Raw genomic sequence first — 18,184 nt, 5'->3', positions numbered from 1 at the left:
TTTACCCAGTGGGCTTTCTATTTAATCTCCTTTTTGGAATCAGTAAATATCAGTAAAAATCAAAACAAATCTCCCAAAGCATTCTGACTCATGTACAATCTCTACTAAGTTTTTCTCTAGCAGTGACTAGACTTCAGCAGTCAATATAGCCTATTGGCTGGGGTCTTGCACCTCTGTGCGGTGGACACCATGTGTTAACAATGTGCTCAGCAGTCACTGATCTGATGTTGTTGATTTCCAATGCTTTATCTGCAGAAGGATAAATCAGCCCACTGTCAACTGCATATTTTCAAACCTGGTGATGAAATTCTCAAGTATTTCTGGTGAATCACTCTTTGGAAGATTGGTCAGGCTTTGTCCTTACTTGAACTCACCTTTGCGGTCTGGTCCACTTCCACGGTACCAGTGTGGTGTGTGCTGTATCCTGCACAACTCCTTCCATCTGCCGTTGTGGTCTTTGAAATGTACTTCTTTAGAAATAACGTCACAGGTAGTACACTGTCCTATATGCTTAATTCATGTTTCATCCAAGGAGAGGCAACCATCCAGTGCGTCCTGAACCTGAGTATAAACATCTGCCCAGGTACCAGCAACAGTTGGCACAAAGTGTTTTACCAGCCTCTGGCAATGACTTATGCAAAAGTAAAATCTGAACCAAATGCTACATAATTCTTGTGATTTTCAGGCATGTTGTCACTGCTATGTTCCTGCCTCCAAAGATCAAAACCTATAAATAATGTAAGTGTAAGTAATTTTGTGCCAAAAAGTATTTAAAAAACCAATGGCAAAAAACTGTAGATAGCCAGATGGCCCTTGAGTTCCTGACCATAAATGTGTAAGTAACATCTCTGCATGACAAACAGAAAGGAAGCTATCGAAGAAAAACTATTTCAGATATTTGACCTTGCTGTGGCCTTGACCCTGTTCGGATCAATTCCAAAATCTAATCAGTTCTGCTGGTTACAATGATAATTCCTTATAAATCCTACAAACATTCAACCACTCATGCTTGAGATATCATGCTAACGAGAATCTCGGACGGACATACGGACAATCGGCTGTCCAGGCAGTCAGTCAGACAACCCAAAAACATAATATATAATTACAAGATCTTCAAGCAAGATATTAAATATGAAGATCTTTAAAAAATAGACAAAAATGTAATTAACAAGGTTGTGTTTATAATGGGTGTTTTTTTCCTTACCTGCAAGTGCATGTTTAACAGGTGGAAAAAGTATCACTGTCACCATTTTCTTTGTCACAGAAGAGTGCTTCAAAAGTTGAAAAAAACAAAAAACTTTTTAGAAAAATGCCAAGTGATATCAAATGCTTACATACAGTGACAGCATACAGTGATTTATCTGTCGCACAATCACTATAAATTTTCACAGGTTTCCCAAGCCGGTGCTCAAGTACGCTGCATTTTATGCTGTAATCACAAAATTATCATTCGCTAAAAAGGTCTAGGGGGATTCTAATAATTGTTGGCTTTTGACCATATGTTGGCAATAAAATGTAAAAAAAAAAAAAAAAGTATTAATACGTCTAGTGGGGAAAAGGTGTGTGGCTGTTTGCATATGTTTCATTATAGAAATGTCCCAAATCCGTACTAAATACTGCTAAATGTTCAAATAGTATGCCATGCCACTTAAGTGTACCATCATCAGTATTCATACTGGTGTACTATTTATATGTACTAGTGCAATTTGTTGTGTAAATGTTGTGAAAATTTGGATTGGATTAAAAATGTGAGCTAGCAGGCTAAGATTGTTTCAACTTTTAATCACCCCATCAAGACATAATGTGTTGATAGTGATTAGCGAATATGTACAGTGCTACAGCCAGTGCACATATTTGCTAACAACACTTTAGGTATAACGTGTTAATGCTGAACGTAGCTCTTAAAATTAATCTCCTCAGGGGTGAGTGTCAAAGTAGTTTGATGCAAGCGCTCTTTCTTTAGTGCCAAGACAATCAAAGTAGGCATATATTATCTATGAAATGAGCATTAAGAGGCATACTAAACCATAAGCAGCTCATAATTTTGTTTCTGTAAAAATGTGTTCAGAGGTATATTCAGGCCATGCGATGATATGAGACTTTGCATTAATAATTATTATAACACAAAAAAGTGACACAAATAATCACTTTGATTAATTTTGCATAATTACCTTACAATCTACTTTGTCTTTGTCTTCTTCACCAACACTAATTCTGTCTAACCAGAAAGAAAATGATTAATAAATCTGGTACTCAATGGCATTGCTATGTAATGGCCTTTTTTTAACCAGCATTACAAAGCCCTAGGCTATATTTATCAGTTTATCATCATTTCAGAGGATACATTAAGTTCATAAACTGCATTAAATAAATTGTTTTTAAAAAAAATGCATAGAACTGTATTAATCAATTTGCATTTCTGGTTGCATTTTAGCTCATGAAAGTGATGTACTTAAGATACCATCTGTAAAAGTAAAAAGTGTTGGCATACAGTAGCTGTCTTTATTGTCTTTGTCTGATAACTGACATGCGACAAACGCAGACCACACGTGAGGTACAGGCATTTAGAGAAGCACTTAGTACAACATTTGTTTACTCCAATCTCATGGAAAATCCACATAATCTCTGTGATGCTAGCAGTCCCTTTCATACGCACTAGCTCACAGAATTTCCCCTTATTCTCTAACCTTTAGACCCATTAAGATTGTCTTCTATAGCCTGCTATTACGAACCAATGCCAGCCTTGGATGTCAGCAGAGGGAGTATTTTTTTTATCAGACTCCAAGAGTACTGAGACAATAGACGTGTTCTTCCAGGATAGATCTGCTGGAGGTACGATAGACCAAGATTGATCTGTTGCAGGTAAGATAGGCCAGGATAGATCTGTTGCAGGTAGATGACATGGACTGAAGCAGGGACTGCTACATTAATGGAAATCAATACTTTCTTCACATGTACTAAAAGAAATGACAAATCATATTCCATCCACATGTAAAACATAAAGGGGAACTGTTGAACTTGCAAAGAAATGTATTCTTTAAAATACTTTATTCATGGTAGCATAGAAAACACTACAATTGGAGTATTTGTCACAACCTAGGTGGTATTGTTGTGTGGTTAAAGATGGGAGGTGAAATGAACATATCTTTATAACAAAGTACTTAATTCCCTTATATAATTCATATTAGTGGGGTAATTTGTACAAATTACAACAGTAGTTAAAATAACGTGTCTTTTTTTTATCTTCTATCTGAAGCAAATGTTTCTTATTGTGGATCATTTTCATGTTTTACATTTACAGTTTAACAATATTAATATTAATAATGTCATCCACAATACAGGAAACATTTGGTAACATTCTAAACTGTCTAATGCCTCAGTAGTACAATAGCACACATTGTTCTCGCATATGAATCAGGTCTGGCTTATACTCTTCTTATTGCACTGAGTACATGAACCAGATACAACTCATTGCTTCCTCCCACCCTCCACACTCCACCATTCTTTCATCATCCATCTTCCTACGCTGTCTCCCTGCTCTTGTGCACCACTTTGAACAGGCACTGATTTGAGTCATTACCCCATCTCTCAGCTTGTTCTGCTAATTGTCCTAGACCAAAATTTTACTATTTAATTACTACTTCGATGAATGCATTTACCGCCAAAATCTAAAAACATGGAAGTAATCAAAACATCTGTGTAATCAAGCACATTTTCTGTCTTGTCAGTGTTATACTCCAGGTCCATTGTGTGGTACTATAGTCACTTACAGGCCACTGTAGACCTCACTTAATGCACTATTATTTAGCTTTATAATCAAGTAAAATTATTAAAGCTTGCAGTGTGCAGTTTCTTTTTTGTGCAATAATGAAATGTTTCATTTGTGAGGTTCAAAACTGAATTATTTTTTGGTCACTATATACATAGGCACTAGATGAATGAATGAGGTCTGTGACCACACTAGCACATGTTAATAGAACTCATTTTCTCTGCATCCACCATTCAGAGAGACACAAAGGGCTGTTGGGTGCTGTCCCCTCCCCACCTTCCTCTCTTTAATCATTTCCCTTTAATCTTTACCTCAGCATCTCTAAATCCTTTCAGATTTTGTTTTGTTCTGGCCTTGTTTTGATCGTGACAGGGACGCTTAAGTTTATGAATCCCTAATCATGTCACATGTGCATCTGTCTCTTGTTCACTTGCTCTCTCGGCCTATCTCTTTCTCTCTCTTGGTCAGCCCCGAAGGTTGGCTCATTGTTTGAAGTTGCAGGCAAGGTCACTATCTATTGAATCTCTAAAGAAAAAAGAGCAATTTCTAAGGCAATGGTCATAAATTAAAAATGGCACTTCAACTTAATGATGTACCAAAAAATGCCATTTCCTAAGCTGTGTAATATACATTGTTTTTATATTTTGAAAGAAAAGGTGAAGAAAAATGTCTTGAGAGTGTGAAAGTGTGTATCTATGTTTACATGCATCATAACCACTCTCTTGCATACATACCACCTATACAGTATGCTACACCTTCATTACACATTACACAGCCTTAGGTACATAATAAAAGCACATGTAACCACCAGGTATTGTTCCTGTTTGCTGTAGACAAACCAGCCTGCTCCTGATTTTTCACTCTCTGTTTGTAAAGGTCCTCCACAAACAGTGAAAAGCCCATAAAACTCACGGTCTTATCTCTGCCTGAGCACTTTTGTTGCATGGTAATGATTTTCAGTGCTTTACACCAGCATGGTTCTGTGGCTCGGCGTAATAAATGCATTTAGATAGAAAGAGCAAAAGGGGTTTTCCTCATCCAGGTACACTAATGTGAATGTGCAGTTAGTGGTGTGCTATTGCTGCTTAGCTTGGGTGAAAAGCTAACCCAGAACACTGTATTTTATGCAATTTGCAAGCAGACCTGAGCTCAAAAGAATCCTGTTGCTATGCAAGACTCAGTCTCACCACATTTCCATGGTGATGGGCAGACGGAATTAGCAAGCTATACAGGAGCCTGCTCAACTTAATTGGAAGACTAATGTCTATTCTTTCAATGTCACACAATTATGAAAATAATATGAAAACAAGATTTCTCATTTATAGTTATACTGTTCATTTCTTTTGGAAAGGTTTCTTTTAAGCCATGTTATTTCCTAAAAACAGTTACATTGAATTTTGAATTATTGTTATTGCCATTTCAGTGTAAGTTTTCAGAGTAAGGGTGATCATAAAGTGCCCAAAGTGGATCATAAATTGTAAATTATTCTACTTCAGACATCCCTATTACCACATCCATTGCACAAAAAATGGTACCCTTTGATGGACACATAATTATATCCATCAGTATTAATATGGCTTAGCTTAAATTTAACACTCATCTAGTACAACACAAACATGCCAGAAGGCCCATTTTTATCCAAACCCATACAACTAAATGATATAACAGAAGGCACATGCTCAGAGTCTTAGTCACTCCTCAGGGATCTGTCCAGGTATCCTGACACTATGGTCCAGGGTGTTTCTGGGGCTGGAGTTGGCACAGCTGGACCTGGTGGTCTCAGTCTTGCTGCTGGTCCTCTGCAGGAACTGTAGGAAGTTCTCCTGGATGGATCCTTCATGACTGGAGCCTCTAAATTCCACAGGTCTGTTGGAAGCACAGCACTTCCTGAGCTTTATGAGTTCCTCTCGGATCTGCCTGTTAAGCAGCCCATAGAAAAATGGGTTCACTGCAAACGAGGAGTACGCCAACCAAGTGACAATCTCCTCAATGTCCCCTGGACTCTGGAGTGGTGCTGTGATGGACATGTGAAGGTGGAAGCTGAAGTATGGAAGCCAGCACAGCAGGAACTGCCCCACAATTACCACAAGTGTGAGGGCTGCCTTCCCACCTCCAAATACCCTTTCAGGGGACAATCTCTGAGGCAAACTCTGTGTAGTAGTGATGATGGTAGTCTGACTGTTAATGGAATCTGAGCGACACTTAGCTGGATTAGGGGGCCAGGGGGGCATGGGAACATGTTGTCTTGCAGCTGACCGTGCCACCTTGTAGACGTTACAGTACACAGCAAAAATCACGACTGCAGGAACCAGAAAGCACACCGCACAGAAAAGAATGGCAAACACTTTCCTGAGACGACTATGACTCCAATGTAGAGAGCAATGGGTAGCTGCAATGGAGCTTTGATGCCCATATGCTGGCCAACCAAGTAAGGTAACAAGTGCTAAAAGCAAAGATTTCACCCAAATGAATACCATGACTCCAACAGCCAGGTGTATAGTCATTTTTACCTCATAGCGCATGGGATGAACAATGTAATAGTAGCGTTCCACGCTAATGGCAGTTACAGTAAGAATAGAGGCACAGACCAGAAACACGTTAAGAAAGATGTATACTTGGCACTCCAGAACCGTAAATGTCACAGTACTGAAGAATGGAGAACTCGATACTATTCCAAGAGGCATCAGTAATATGGCACAAAGCAAATCCACTGCACAAAGATGGCATACAAATGCATATTTCTTCGTGTGGGGAGCTCGGGCAATGGCCAAAATAACTCCGGTGTTGCCAAGCAGGGCTGCAAGGTTAAGGGTCACCATGCCAAATAACCCCACTAGATGTTTAATTTGGGACTCGGAGTGGATGACTTCCTCCATGCTTGGTGGGGTGGGCTTTGTGGGTCTCCATTGGCTAGATGTATCATTTGGAGTTGTGTGATTTGTCAGGAAACCTGGCCCAGCCTTCTCCATAGTTCACAGTTTGTATGCCAAGTCAAGATCCACCATCGCCAAGTATTGTATTTCCTCTGATTTTCAACTGTATTTCTAAAAAAAAAAAGAACAAAACAAAAAGGATAGCTGTTGCATCATGCGTTGTGGTTGTCTTTACATTAAATATACTTCATACATCTAAAATTTACTTAATGTCAATTGGATGCACACTTTTCTTGGAATTGTAAAATGGTTAACAAGGATTTTTCATAATATAATATAGTATTACGTAGATATTAAAATTACGTAGTGCTGTTTCTATTCTAAGTATTTGTATGTTATTGTAATGTAAAATGATGCATTATGCATCATGAGGGATATCCCTTGTTTTATCAGCAAAATCCCAGGTTAAAAGAGTTTATATTTCATATTTATAACTTTATATTTCATCTCACCTGACAATTACAAAACCTGGGTATCTTTGTTAGTACATTAATGATGGCAGAACTCTCATGATGTATTGCCATTTTTTTTCTTCTCAGCCAGGATATAGGGCTTATTCATTGTTCAAGATCAATGCAGAAGTATTATTTCCCTATGTAAATCACAAGTGTCCATCCCGCACTTCCTTCACAGATGCACTGACTACAATTAACCTAAATAATACTAAAACTAAATCTAAACTAAGATGCAATGGCAGTATGCTACTGTTTTGTCAAGGTAATGTAAATTAAGAGTTGAATAAAACAGATATTTTCAGATATAGTTTCATTTTGTTTTCCTCATGGTTCAACCATAACAAGCACCAGCTAAGCACTCAGGTAATCAATCACTTTTCAAACATGAAGTGTCTTTCGTAATTAAGGAACACAGAAAGGGAAATAGCATACCTGCAGGAACCATTGTTGTTTTGTTCAACCAGAGAGCACAGCAGAATCCACTTCTTTCCTAAGGTGCTCTATATCACAGACTGCTATCAAAATGTGTTATCCAGCTTGTGTCTTAAGGGAAAAATTCTTATCATCAGATCCAAGAACTGAGATGTGGAACAGTTGCACTCTGGTCTTCCTTGGGGCCCAGGTGAGAGGAGAAAATGCCACCTTTTCTTCTGTCTGCCTCCACTGCTGTTCATCAGTAGATGCACCACTTAAGTTGGTGTCTTAATAGGATGCTCTCTCTCTCCCTCTGTGTGTGTAGGGCTGTGACTGTCACACATTGTATCCCATGTTTCCTCACCCCCCCCCCCCCCCCTTTCCTCTTTGAAACAGACACATGCTCCTCTGTCCTCAGGAGTGTCAGTGCTCCCCTGGGTCCTACCATACACCCTTTCACAGGAATCAATATTGAAAGATCATTTAAACTTACTTTAAAAAATGTATCAATTATTCAATTAAAGTTAACCATATTTGCGCTGTAACTAAAAATTCTATCCAAATATATTATACACAGCCCTACTACAATTCCTTGTAAAAATCTAATGCAACATAACATCCAAACCTGAAAACCAAGACAATCGGCAAGTTTGCTGTATCTCTAATAAAGCTCAGGTTGCAATGAAGCACACTAGAGGACTACCAAGCAAGCAAGTAGTCTAGATAGTTGAAGGAGCTTGACTGGGGACACATGGAGAGGAAGATTATAGGTGGTCTTTTCCAAGTGCTTGGTGAAGTGACAGCCAGAGTAAGTTCATTCCACCACCTGGGTGCCAGGACAGGAAAGTGTCTTGATGTACCTTGAGGGATAGTGGGCCCAGTTGAACCACTAAGTGAAGTAGCTGAATTAACAAACCCCGTTATGGAACTCAGCAATTGTATTTATTACTGTTAGTGGACTACATAACACAGACTGGAGGTAAAGAATAGTAGATATCAGATTTTGCAAACAAACTGCTACACTCCCTGTGATAGTATATGATGACCAAACACTAGAGGCCTCGAGGACTACTAAAGAGGTTCCAAGTGATAAAAAGACCATTTTGTTCAATAAGCCTTTTAAACCTCAACCTGGCTAAGCAAGCAAACATGGTCTCGGGGTTTGACTAAGCATATGGGCCGATATGTAATCAATTCTAGGCTACTTTCAACAGTGACACCTACTGGATAGTGTATAGCAATGAAGCCAAAAGTCTAGATTTAAGCACACAATTGTTTATTTTCCACCTGTTGAGCCACCACATAAAGAAGTTTACCCAAGGCACTCTTGAGAGCTCGACATTCCTTCAAAATCAATTATTAAAACAAAGTGCAGATGGACAATGCAATATATTGCACTTCAAGCAAGCATTGGAGATAACATTATCCATGTTATGTTCATAGTACAATATGCAGAGATGCATAATAAACTTCAATTTGGAGTACACACAAATCAAAACATTGTAGTTACTTATCTCTATAATTAATACATAATGTATTATAAAGTACTACACAGAAAGAATAGAATTGTAGTTACTTATCTCTATAATTAATACATAATGTATTATAAAGTACTACACAGAAAGAATAATGGACAAATACAACCTCATAAAATTTTAAACAAGCCACATGAAATAAGAAAGTGGAATCCTGGGTGCTGTTTTTGATTTTATTTTAAAGGAGTATGTACCTTTTGTATGATTTTGAATGAGACCCAGGCAGATCACCACTTTGAAAAGTCAGCAAACTATGTGATCAGTTACTATGTTGTTTTTCTTAGCATTAATTTAATCTTAGTCATCAATTTATAAAGATTTTGTAAATAACACTAATGTAAATTCATAAACAACTGTGTAGCTCCTTTGAAGTTAGTACAAAGTAATGCTTTAAATGTTTTTTTTTTTTGCTTTTCATACAGCAATAGAACAGTACCAATTTTTTTCAAGATTTCCTTTCTTGCAAGATTTCCTTTCATACAGCAATAGAACAGTACCAATTTTTTTCAAGATTTCCTTTCTTGCTGCACATGATTCAGTTGGCATTGATGGCATTGATGGATAGATTACTACCATAAAATCTTACCAAAGGTAAAGAACATCTTAACCAAAAAAAAAAAGAAGGAAAAAAAACAGGAACACAAGCACAAATATAACCTGAAACTTCAAAGAAATTAAAAAGAAAGTCAGGATAGAAAGCCAATACAGAACAGACTAACAAAATAAATGGAAATTTCAGCGCAATTTAACTAAACTTCTCTATATATTGCAAAAATTTCAGTTCCACACGGGATATTTTTAGAAGGTGCATTATTCAACTGTAATGGCTAAACAACCATTCAAGCAGATTCTATAATAAAAGGAAGGCACTCCAAATTTGCCTTTTGTTCAAAAAGCAGAAAAACAATCAGAAGTAAAATGTCTGTCAAATGTAAAAATGTGTTTGTAATTTGAAAAGGCTTCAGCAAATTTAAAAAAAAAAATTACCAGTACCACCACACATCCTCCCCATGAATTTCAAGTAAACCTCATCAACAAATTTTTATTTATTGAGGGCATTATTTAGTCAAATTAAGTTATGCTGAACATGTCAGCAAATCAGACTCTTGATAGGCTTTGGTTAACTAGGAATGTACCACAAAAGCAACTTTAGTTTAAAGACTTGTGTCTTTAACGGAGCAGTTTTCTGTATGTTTTGCCAGTCCCCTTGCAGCAGAAGCTAGAAGCGGAGCTCCAGCAGGTAGCGGATGCGGCACTGACTCTCCTTGTAAATGAGATACTCACTGTTGTAGAAGTTGCTGTTTTCATACTGAGGTTGCTTCATGGCTTTCCCTTGTGGCACAACCACGTTCTTCCCATCCAGGTGAATGACGACGTCTTTTGAGGGATCTGAGAAGTACAGATGATTAAAAACAATGCCAGTAATGGTTAATAAAGTTGTTTTGTTTAATAAAATTATCATGGTTATTCATGTAAGTTTGTGTTCATGTATAGTACTGTGCTAAAGTCTTACGAACTCTATTTTCTGGACCATTTTTTGTATTTTTTACTCTAAGATACTTAAGTAAAACTTACCAGCTAATTTCCTTATAAAACTGCACAAACTGTACCTGAGACTACTACTATTTTTTAAGAAAAGGGTTGTCACACCAAATATTGACTTTGTTTACTTTATTACTCTTTACTGCTCTTTGCAGTATTTTTTAAATGTAGAAATTTCATTATTTTTGAAGGCATCTTTGCTTAACAGCATTTCTTTGCATGTGCCTGAGACTTCTGACCAGTACTGTATATACAGCTTCAATCGCCTCACTAGTGACAACAAAAGATTTTTTTTAATGATTATTTATTTTATTGGAACTTCTATGTGGAAGGGACACCGACCTGGTTCTTGTGTCCCACGTGCTACCACACTGTCATAGCCGTCAGGAGCCTTCCTTAAGCTTGGGTCATCTCTCGTGATGGTGCATTCCGTGCCCAGAGCAACTTCATTCAGAAACATGATGCCAATATTCTTTGATGTTCGGACTGTGAAAATGGATATATACATTACAGACATTCATATGGCACCATATTGTTCATGCCAGCAAATTCAAAAATGTTCAATCTTTAAACTGGAGGACCAGTATGAAAAAAAACTGTCACCCATATTTCTATGATGTTATTACACAAGGAAGGCATGGAACCTCACCATAACCAGCAGACTTCAAATTTTCTGAGGCAAAGTAAATCCCCCTGCCCACCCGACCACCAGAGTGTGGCATGATGCGTAGGCCACTTTTCAAAATGGCTGCCACTACAGCCACGTTAGTACCATGCCACAGAAGCTTCCGGTTCCCCAAAGCATCATGGTCTCTGAAGCGCTCTGCCTACATAGACAAAAACACACATACGCACCAATAAGTATATACACACATGCGTACACAGTGCTACAGATTTCACTGCAAAGTGAATTGGAATGAGGGCTTTACTACAGTTTGAGTATGGTGTGTGTCAAGACATTATTACACACACATCATATAAACATAAAGGTAGAGTATGTACATGCATAAAACTTAATTTAGATTACCTCTTTATCTCTGTCCACTTCCCATACATCTACTATGGAGAGTCTTTCGCCAGTGGCATTTAAATACTTCTCAATAATCTTAAATCAACAAATAAAAAAAAGCACACATAGGGAAAATACAGCAAGGTTCAACAAAGCCAAATCAATGTATTAATTTACTTTATAACCTTAAAATGAACTGGAAATAAAAAAAAAAAAGTTCTGCAAGTATTATGATTCTGCCTAAAGCATTTATTGTATTACCATAGCAAACGAGTATACCTTAAATTCTTTAGATTTTTTATCCATGAGTGTGAGGTTGCATTTTAGAGAGTGGTAGTCCTGGTCTATTGGATGAGGAACAGTCTCCACCATCTCCTCCTTCGCTTTTTCCGACTCAGCTTTAAGGCTTTGGGCTATCTCTATATCTGCCAAGACCTACCAGAAATAAAAATATAAAGTTTTCAACATTGATGATAATAATAAGGAAAATATTCCATACCAGACAGTTTGCTAATTATATGCTAGTGCAGCTAAACGGCACTGAGTGTATATACATGCCACATCTTACCAGAAGCATCTCCTTCTTGTCCTGAAGAATAACATCATCTCTGATGACAGGGGGTCTATTGCGGCCAAAGTTATGTGGAATAATGGTGAAGAACTTAGAAGTAAGCTCTGCTAACTTGCTTTCATTACTTTTCTTCTTTATTGCCTCCTCAATCTCTTCTAAGGCCTCAAAGCCTTTAGCAATCTGCTGCTTACTCAGTTTCCCCAGTGGCATCTTCTTAATGTCTGTGCAAATGGACAAAATTAGACAGTGCAATACAAATGTTTAAAATATCTTCCTTTAGGTTAAGTGCAATGCTTAGAGGGAAAATTGTTGCTTGGGGGTTAACTTGCCTCATTACAGACAGTACTAAAGAAGTCAACCCTCCTGTGTTACTGAAGGACTTGCTTCATTAAATTAAACATTATGCCACACATCTTATCACTAGTTCACCACTGTCTTTCCCCAACACATTCCACAAACTGAGAAATTACCACAATCCATGATGAAATGACCAAGTACTGCTGGCTAGGTTGTCAGCTAGACTAAATCTAAATCTGAAAACAACATACAATCTAGCATACTAAGCAACCCAAATGTATAGTACACAATCTAGCTTTTTAAGCCCTAAAAGACAAACAGGCTGAGCTGAAATCACACCCAGGTTCATGCTCTCCATGGCCTCCTTGAACATGTCATTGTTGAAGATGAACTTCATGAGTCTTTGAGTTGCATCGTCCAGTGTGCAAGGCAGAATGTTCTTTTTTACTGTCACTGGTCTGCTACCTACAGCATCAACCTGAAACATTCACAATCAACAATAAATGATTCTGCATATGGGGAACACAAGCACTGCTCACACGTATTAAGGTAATTCATTATATACAGTACCAGTAATCTTTCTGGATAATCAAACAGAGAGAAACTGGAGTAAACATTGAGATGAAACCTTGGACACCATGTTTTAATAATGGATGTGCTCACCAGCATTGTGCAATGTGGTTGTCTATTACTTTTAGTACTAACATCTGAACTTATGTACAATTTTGGAATTTTGGGAACAGCAGTATCTTTTGGAATTGGGTGAAATTCCTTGACTTGCCATCACTTCTGCATCCTGGTCTCCTTCCACCTCAATCAGAGTGTATTTTCCTGCATGAGAGACAAAGTTATCCCGATCGCTCCAGTTGTTCTTTGTTTTCTCTTTGAATTTCTTTTCAAAGTTCTTAATTGCAGCATCAACATTTGAAGGTCCAGCTAAATTGTTCTGTCCTGCTTCTCCCTGGCCATGACAAAAAAAAGGGGTGCAAAGGCAAGCATATATTTGAGAATGAGTCAGCATATCTAAAATCTGTTTATAACAATGTCAGAGAAACTCAAATTTAAAGCTTAGTAGTTCTTTCTTTTTTTTAAGCAGGATTATTGACTCAGGTGAGGAAAAAATACTCTGATATGGTGTTCTTGAGCTGCTGAGAAATTCACAGTCAGTGCTGTCTCAGGGGTGATGGGTCAGAATTGACATCTGGTGGCTTTAAGCTGTAAGATTTGGGGATTTGTGGGTTAATGTTAGTGCAAACATTTTAATTCAAGTCAATAAACTTTCAAGAACTGTTCAAGATCACATTCCAAACCACATATTGTGCACTAAATAGAATACCTGAATGCTAAAAACACAGTTGAAGCATTTACATACTGTTTAGTATGTGGTGATATACAGTAGCATCTAATATGGCATATGACATATGTCTCCAAATATTCCCACAATACTTACATAATAAAAATATATAGTGTGAATTACTATTATAGGCTTTCAATAGTGACTCACGAAATCTCAATAACACCATAATTTGTAGCATTTTTTTCCTCTTCTAAATCTTTTAGAACCGTAATAATCCAACTTACTACTCTGCCCCATCTTGTCCAGCAATAATACTGTCCTCCTGACAATAAGACTTGGATTACATAAAATTTGTTGTTGTTATTTCCAATGTTGGTCTGGTTCAGCATACAATCATAATCTTCATGAACCTGTGGAAACAAAAAATGTTTCGTTTTATAAATGTTAGAGAAATAATTTAAGTATTATTATGTTATTAGAATTTTATTACTAATACTACTATTATACCATTAAAGTTAGGTAGGTCTATATTCTCATTATGCCAAAAAAAACTATAGAAAAAAAAGGGTTAGGGTTAGGGTTAGGGTTAGGGTTAGGCTAAGTAGTCATGTGGCTGATATCTCATATACAAGTAGAACTCATCTATAAACTGAAGTTCACCCCATAACATGACACGATTTGTTCTAACCTCAGCATCTGATAGGCGACATAAACAGTCTGGTTTCCGGTTGGCCTTAACCTGTGGTCCTGTGGCCTTCAGAGCTTCTTTAGCAGAGGTGAACTTGTCTTTTACTGGAGTTTCAGGCTCCTCTTTTACCTTCTTTCCACCTGCTTTGGAGGCAGATGCTGCCTTTCTCTTTGGCGCCATGTTTTCTTCTTATCCTAGAACAACCATGACAGTCATAAATTTATTTCCATAGCTGTTTGGTGAGCTTACCCAGAAAGCTCATACAATGAATAATGTTGCAAGAGACAATCCGTGTTGTTTTTCTTCCTCTGTTCTCTTCTATTTTGTCAGATTTACCTGATTAACAAATTTACAGTGAGTGGCTGAGGGACTCTCCACCAGATTTAATACATTTTCACCTCATTTAGTCTGTAAACTATATAGTGGGGAGGCCATTTATCTAAAATGAGCAGTATAAAATGCCCTGTGTGCCTACTCAACAGTTGTTGTGGATTATATGCTAGCATCCTGTACAGTTTATAGATCATGTGTAAGCCAGGGGTTCTCAAATGTTTTACAGTCAGGGACCCCATTCAGGGTGCCCAGGGTTATTTTTACAAATTATTAAAAAAAAAAAAAAAGGCACATTATATAAATGTGTACAATAATTTTTGGGTTATTTGTTGGAGTCAGAATTATTATTATTATTATTATTATTATTATTATTATTATTTTCCTTTGCAGTCCACCTGGCAATGCTTCATGGACCCCACTTTGAGAAACACGGGTGCCATGAATCTCACCAGATAAACAGAGGAGGTGGGAAAAATTAAACATGAAAGCCAAGACCGGCTCTATGAAGTACATGCAGATAGCAAATGATTCTATGCCAAACGTAGCTGAGATTTGACACAAAGGGGCAGGTATGGCAACGGCAAGTATTTTTCAAAAGTGGTCCCTATAAAGTAACATTCAGACAATGCGGTGACTCTGTGACTAGTATTGCCACCTCATAGCTCCAGGGTCCCATATTCAATTGTAAGCTCAGGTTACTGTCTCTATGGAGTTTTTGTGCATGTTCTCTGTTTCCACCTGTGTCCCCTGCAGGTTCTCCGGTTTCCTCCCATTTCCCAAAAACATGTCTGTAGGTCAACTGGCTACACTAAATTGCCCCTAGGTATGAAAGAGTGTGTTAATGTGTACACATGGTGCCCTGCAGTGGACGGGCTTCCCATCCAGGGTGCATTCCCGCCTCATGCCCAGTGGTCCCGGGATAGGCTCGGGATTAACCACAACCCTGACCAGAAGAAAGGTTACCGAAGATGAATGAATAAATGACGAAGGTGTATATGATCCAAAACCAACAGAGTGCATAATAATCATGTGTCACTACACTTTGGATTGGAAATAGCTGATCTGTAAAGTGTAGCTGTGTTCTGGCATCCAGATTTACATTCAGTTCATCGTCTGCCGTGGCAGAAGCAAGTGATCAGTTGTTATCTGGGCAATATTATGCTGAGTTCACAGAATTTTTAGAAGGAACTAAACTGTAAAGTTTAAGTAAAGTGAAAGTAAAGGCTATGGCATTTCTCAGCAGGGGTCAGATGAGTCAGTACTGAGGAGCTGTCTGGACTTGCCTTGCTGCCTCATGGTCATAGAGGCACCAGTGTAAAAGGATACTTCTGTAAGCATCAAATGCTCTTTCATCAACCCATGAGAGCGATGGACTCTTTAAGACCATGCAGAACTTCACAATCCATCTGAAGGACACACTTTGTTTAATACTATAAACATTAAAAATAATCTCCAGGTATTTCACATCCATTTACTCTTAAGGATGGTTTAAACTCTTAAAAAGCTGTGATGGTAACACGGGGTTCAGACTCTTCCACGTGTTAAAATACGAGACGCAAAATGCTAGTCAGCCCCCACTTCTTCTTAAAGCCAAAGTGCAAAATCTAAGAAACTGAACTCACTTTGCTAACTAGGTAACTTGTACGCCTGTCAGAAGGTAGTTTACTAGCTTAAAGCTCAACGCAGAGTTCAGTACAACAACAACAACAACAACAACAACAACTGACTTCAACTTCCAATGCCTGGCTAACCAGTGAACCAAACACGAAAATAATTCCAGCTAAGAAGCGCAGCATTGTTGCTGTTGTTGCAATAACATGCAAAGATACTACAGGTTAATCAACCAATAATGCTACATTTGTGCAATGGAAGACGCATTGTGTAATGCAAGGCTTATGAATTTAGTAAAATATCTCAAAACCCACCTCACCCGAGCGCACTAATGTCAAAATCGCTGTTTATAATCTGTTCTGGCACAAGCTACTTCCGCATCCCGTAAAGCCACGCCCCAATGCTGCGGTTACGTCACAGGGCATTCCCATATTCCTGGGAAAACTAGGAAAACCCATTCAAGAGAACCCAGCTAGTCCATAATTGTTTATTTTGCGAGTTGATTTATTAGCAATTTACACACACACACACAAAATAATAATAATAATAAGGAAGGTAAGCCCTTAAATGTGCTTGGAGATCTGTTATCAATAAGCCAACTCGGAGATGATACCATCTTGTTTCCAAAAAAAAAAAAAAAAAAAAAAAAAAAAGGATCAGATCAGATTCCTGTTGCTAAACACTAGAGACACATTTTGCTGAAGCTTCAGGATTGCGCTTAAACTTGAGGAAATGTTAGCTGATGGCAATTCATGATCATTCTGATATAACGTTGTTTAATATACCAGTTAAAGATGAAGTCAGATACTTAGGAATAACAACCACTAAGGATCTCAGGGGAAAAAGGGGAAAAGCTCATTTGGACTGTAGTTAAAAAAATAGTGAAAATGATGGCTACAAAAGGATATTTCAATTTTTGGAAGAATTCTTTTAAATAAAACAGAAATACTGTTTATCCGGCATGCTCCTTAAGTATCTCTGACCCGGAATGTTAAAGAATATTAATCAAATTCAGCATAATTTCTTTTGGAAGAATAAACATTATATTAGAAAGGGTGACAGTGTAAAACCTGGTACTGAGGGTTGAATGTAACTGATTTTAACATCATGAATGGAAACATTAAAGTGAAATGGTTACAGGCATTTCTTAGAAAAGGACAGTCTATCTGGTTCAAACCACTTAGTAAACTTTTAGAGGCTTTTGGGGGTGTCGAGGTTCTTTTAAAATGTGATTTTGAACCTTCTAAATTACATGTCAAGCTTTCACAGTCAGGTATTATTATCTTTCCATTCTCTGGACCTCTTATCCTACACAGGGGGTGTAACCTGGAGCCTATCCCAGAGGACTTGGGGCACAAGGCGGGGGACACCCTCGATGGGCATCCATTGCAGGGCACAATCACACACACTCACACACACGCACTGATTGGAAATGCCAATCAGTCTACATCTCATGTCTTTGGACTGGGGAGGAAACCAGAGTACCCAGAGGAAACCCCCGAAGCACAGGGAGAACATGCAAACTTTTTTATTATTATTTTAAATGCAATACAAATGCAGGCTTTATAGTAACAATACTTCAATAATTGCAAAAATAACTAAATAACAAAAATAACTGAGCAGCAGCAAAGGCACGAAATGACATAATAAAGAAGAAAAGAAAACACATACAAGGGGTTAACATTCAAAGTAAACTTTCAATAAAGCAACTAAAAGTAGGAAATTTTTAT

General features: G+C 37.8%; 2 protein-coding genes across 3 annotated transcripts; both read right to left on the bottom strand.

Moving 5' to 3' along the window:
- Positions 1 to 2,213: 2,213 nt before the first annotated feature.
- On the bottom strand, positions 2,214 to 7,918 carry gpr61l (G protein-coupled receptor 61-like). The gene is made up of 2 exons (XM_026923867.3): positions 7,590 to 7,918; positions 2,214 to 6,813 (listed from the first exon to the last, which is right to left on the bottom strand). Exon 2 carries the CDS (start codon positions 6,736 to 6,738, stop codon positions 5,461 to 5,463), a length of 1,278 nt encoding a protein of 425 aa, XP_026779668.1. The 5' UTR covers positions 6,739 to 6,813; positions 7,590 to 7,918; the 3' UTR covers positions 2,214 to 5,460.
- Positions 7,919 to 8,830: 912 nt separating this feature from the next.
- On the bottom strand, positions 8,831 to 16,868 carry parp3 (poly (ADP-ribose) polymerase family, member 3). Of its 2 annotated transcripts, none has more exons than XM_026928781.3 (11): positions 16,769 to 16,868; positions 14,511 to 14,704; positions 14,107 to 14,232; positions 13,307 to 13,486; positions 12,865 to 13,003; positions 12,226 to 12,449; positions 11,937 to 12,092; positions 11,676 to 11,753; positions 11,298 to 11,475; positions 10,991 to 11,134; positions 8,831 to 10,495 (listed from the first exon to the last, which is right to left on the bottom strand). In XM_026928781.3, exons 2-11 carry the CDS (start codon positions 14,688 to 14,690, stop codon positions 10,326 to 10,328), a joined length of 1,575 nt encoding a protein of 524 aa, XP_026784582.1. In that variant the 5' UTR covers positions 14,691 to 14,704; positions 16,769 to 16,868; the 3' UTR covers positions 8,831 to 10,325. The 2 variants fall into 2 exon arrangements, with proteins under 2 accessions (XP_026784582.1, XP_034156578.1); XM_034300687.2 differs by lacking the exon at positions 16,769 to 16,868 and adding an exon at positions 16,127 to 16,269.
- Between the last annotated feature and the right edge of the window lie 1,316 nt (positions 16,869 to 18,184).

Source organism: Pangasianodon hypophthalmus, chromosome 2 (assembly GCF_027358585.1).
Source record: "Pangasianodon hypophthalmus isolate fPanHyp1 chromosome 2, fPanHyp1.pri, whole genome shotgun sequence".
Lineage (NCBI taxonomy): Eukaryota > Metazoa > Chordata > Actinopteri > Siluriformes > Pangasiidae > Pangasianodon > Pangasianodon hypophthalmus.
This window is presented reverse-complemented; position numbering and strand designations above follow the sequence as displayed.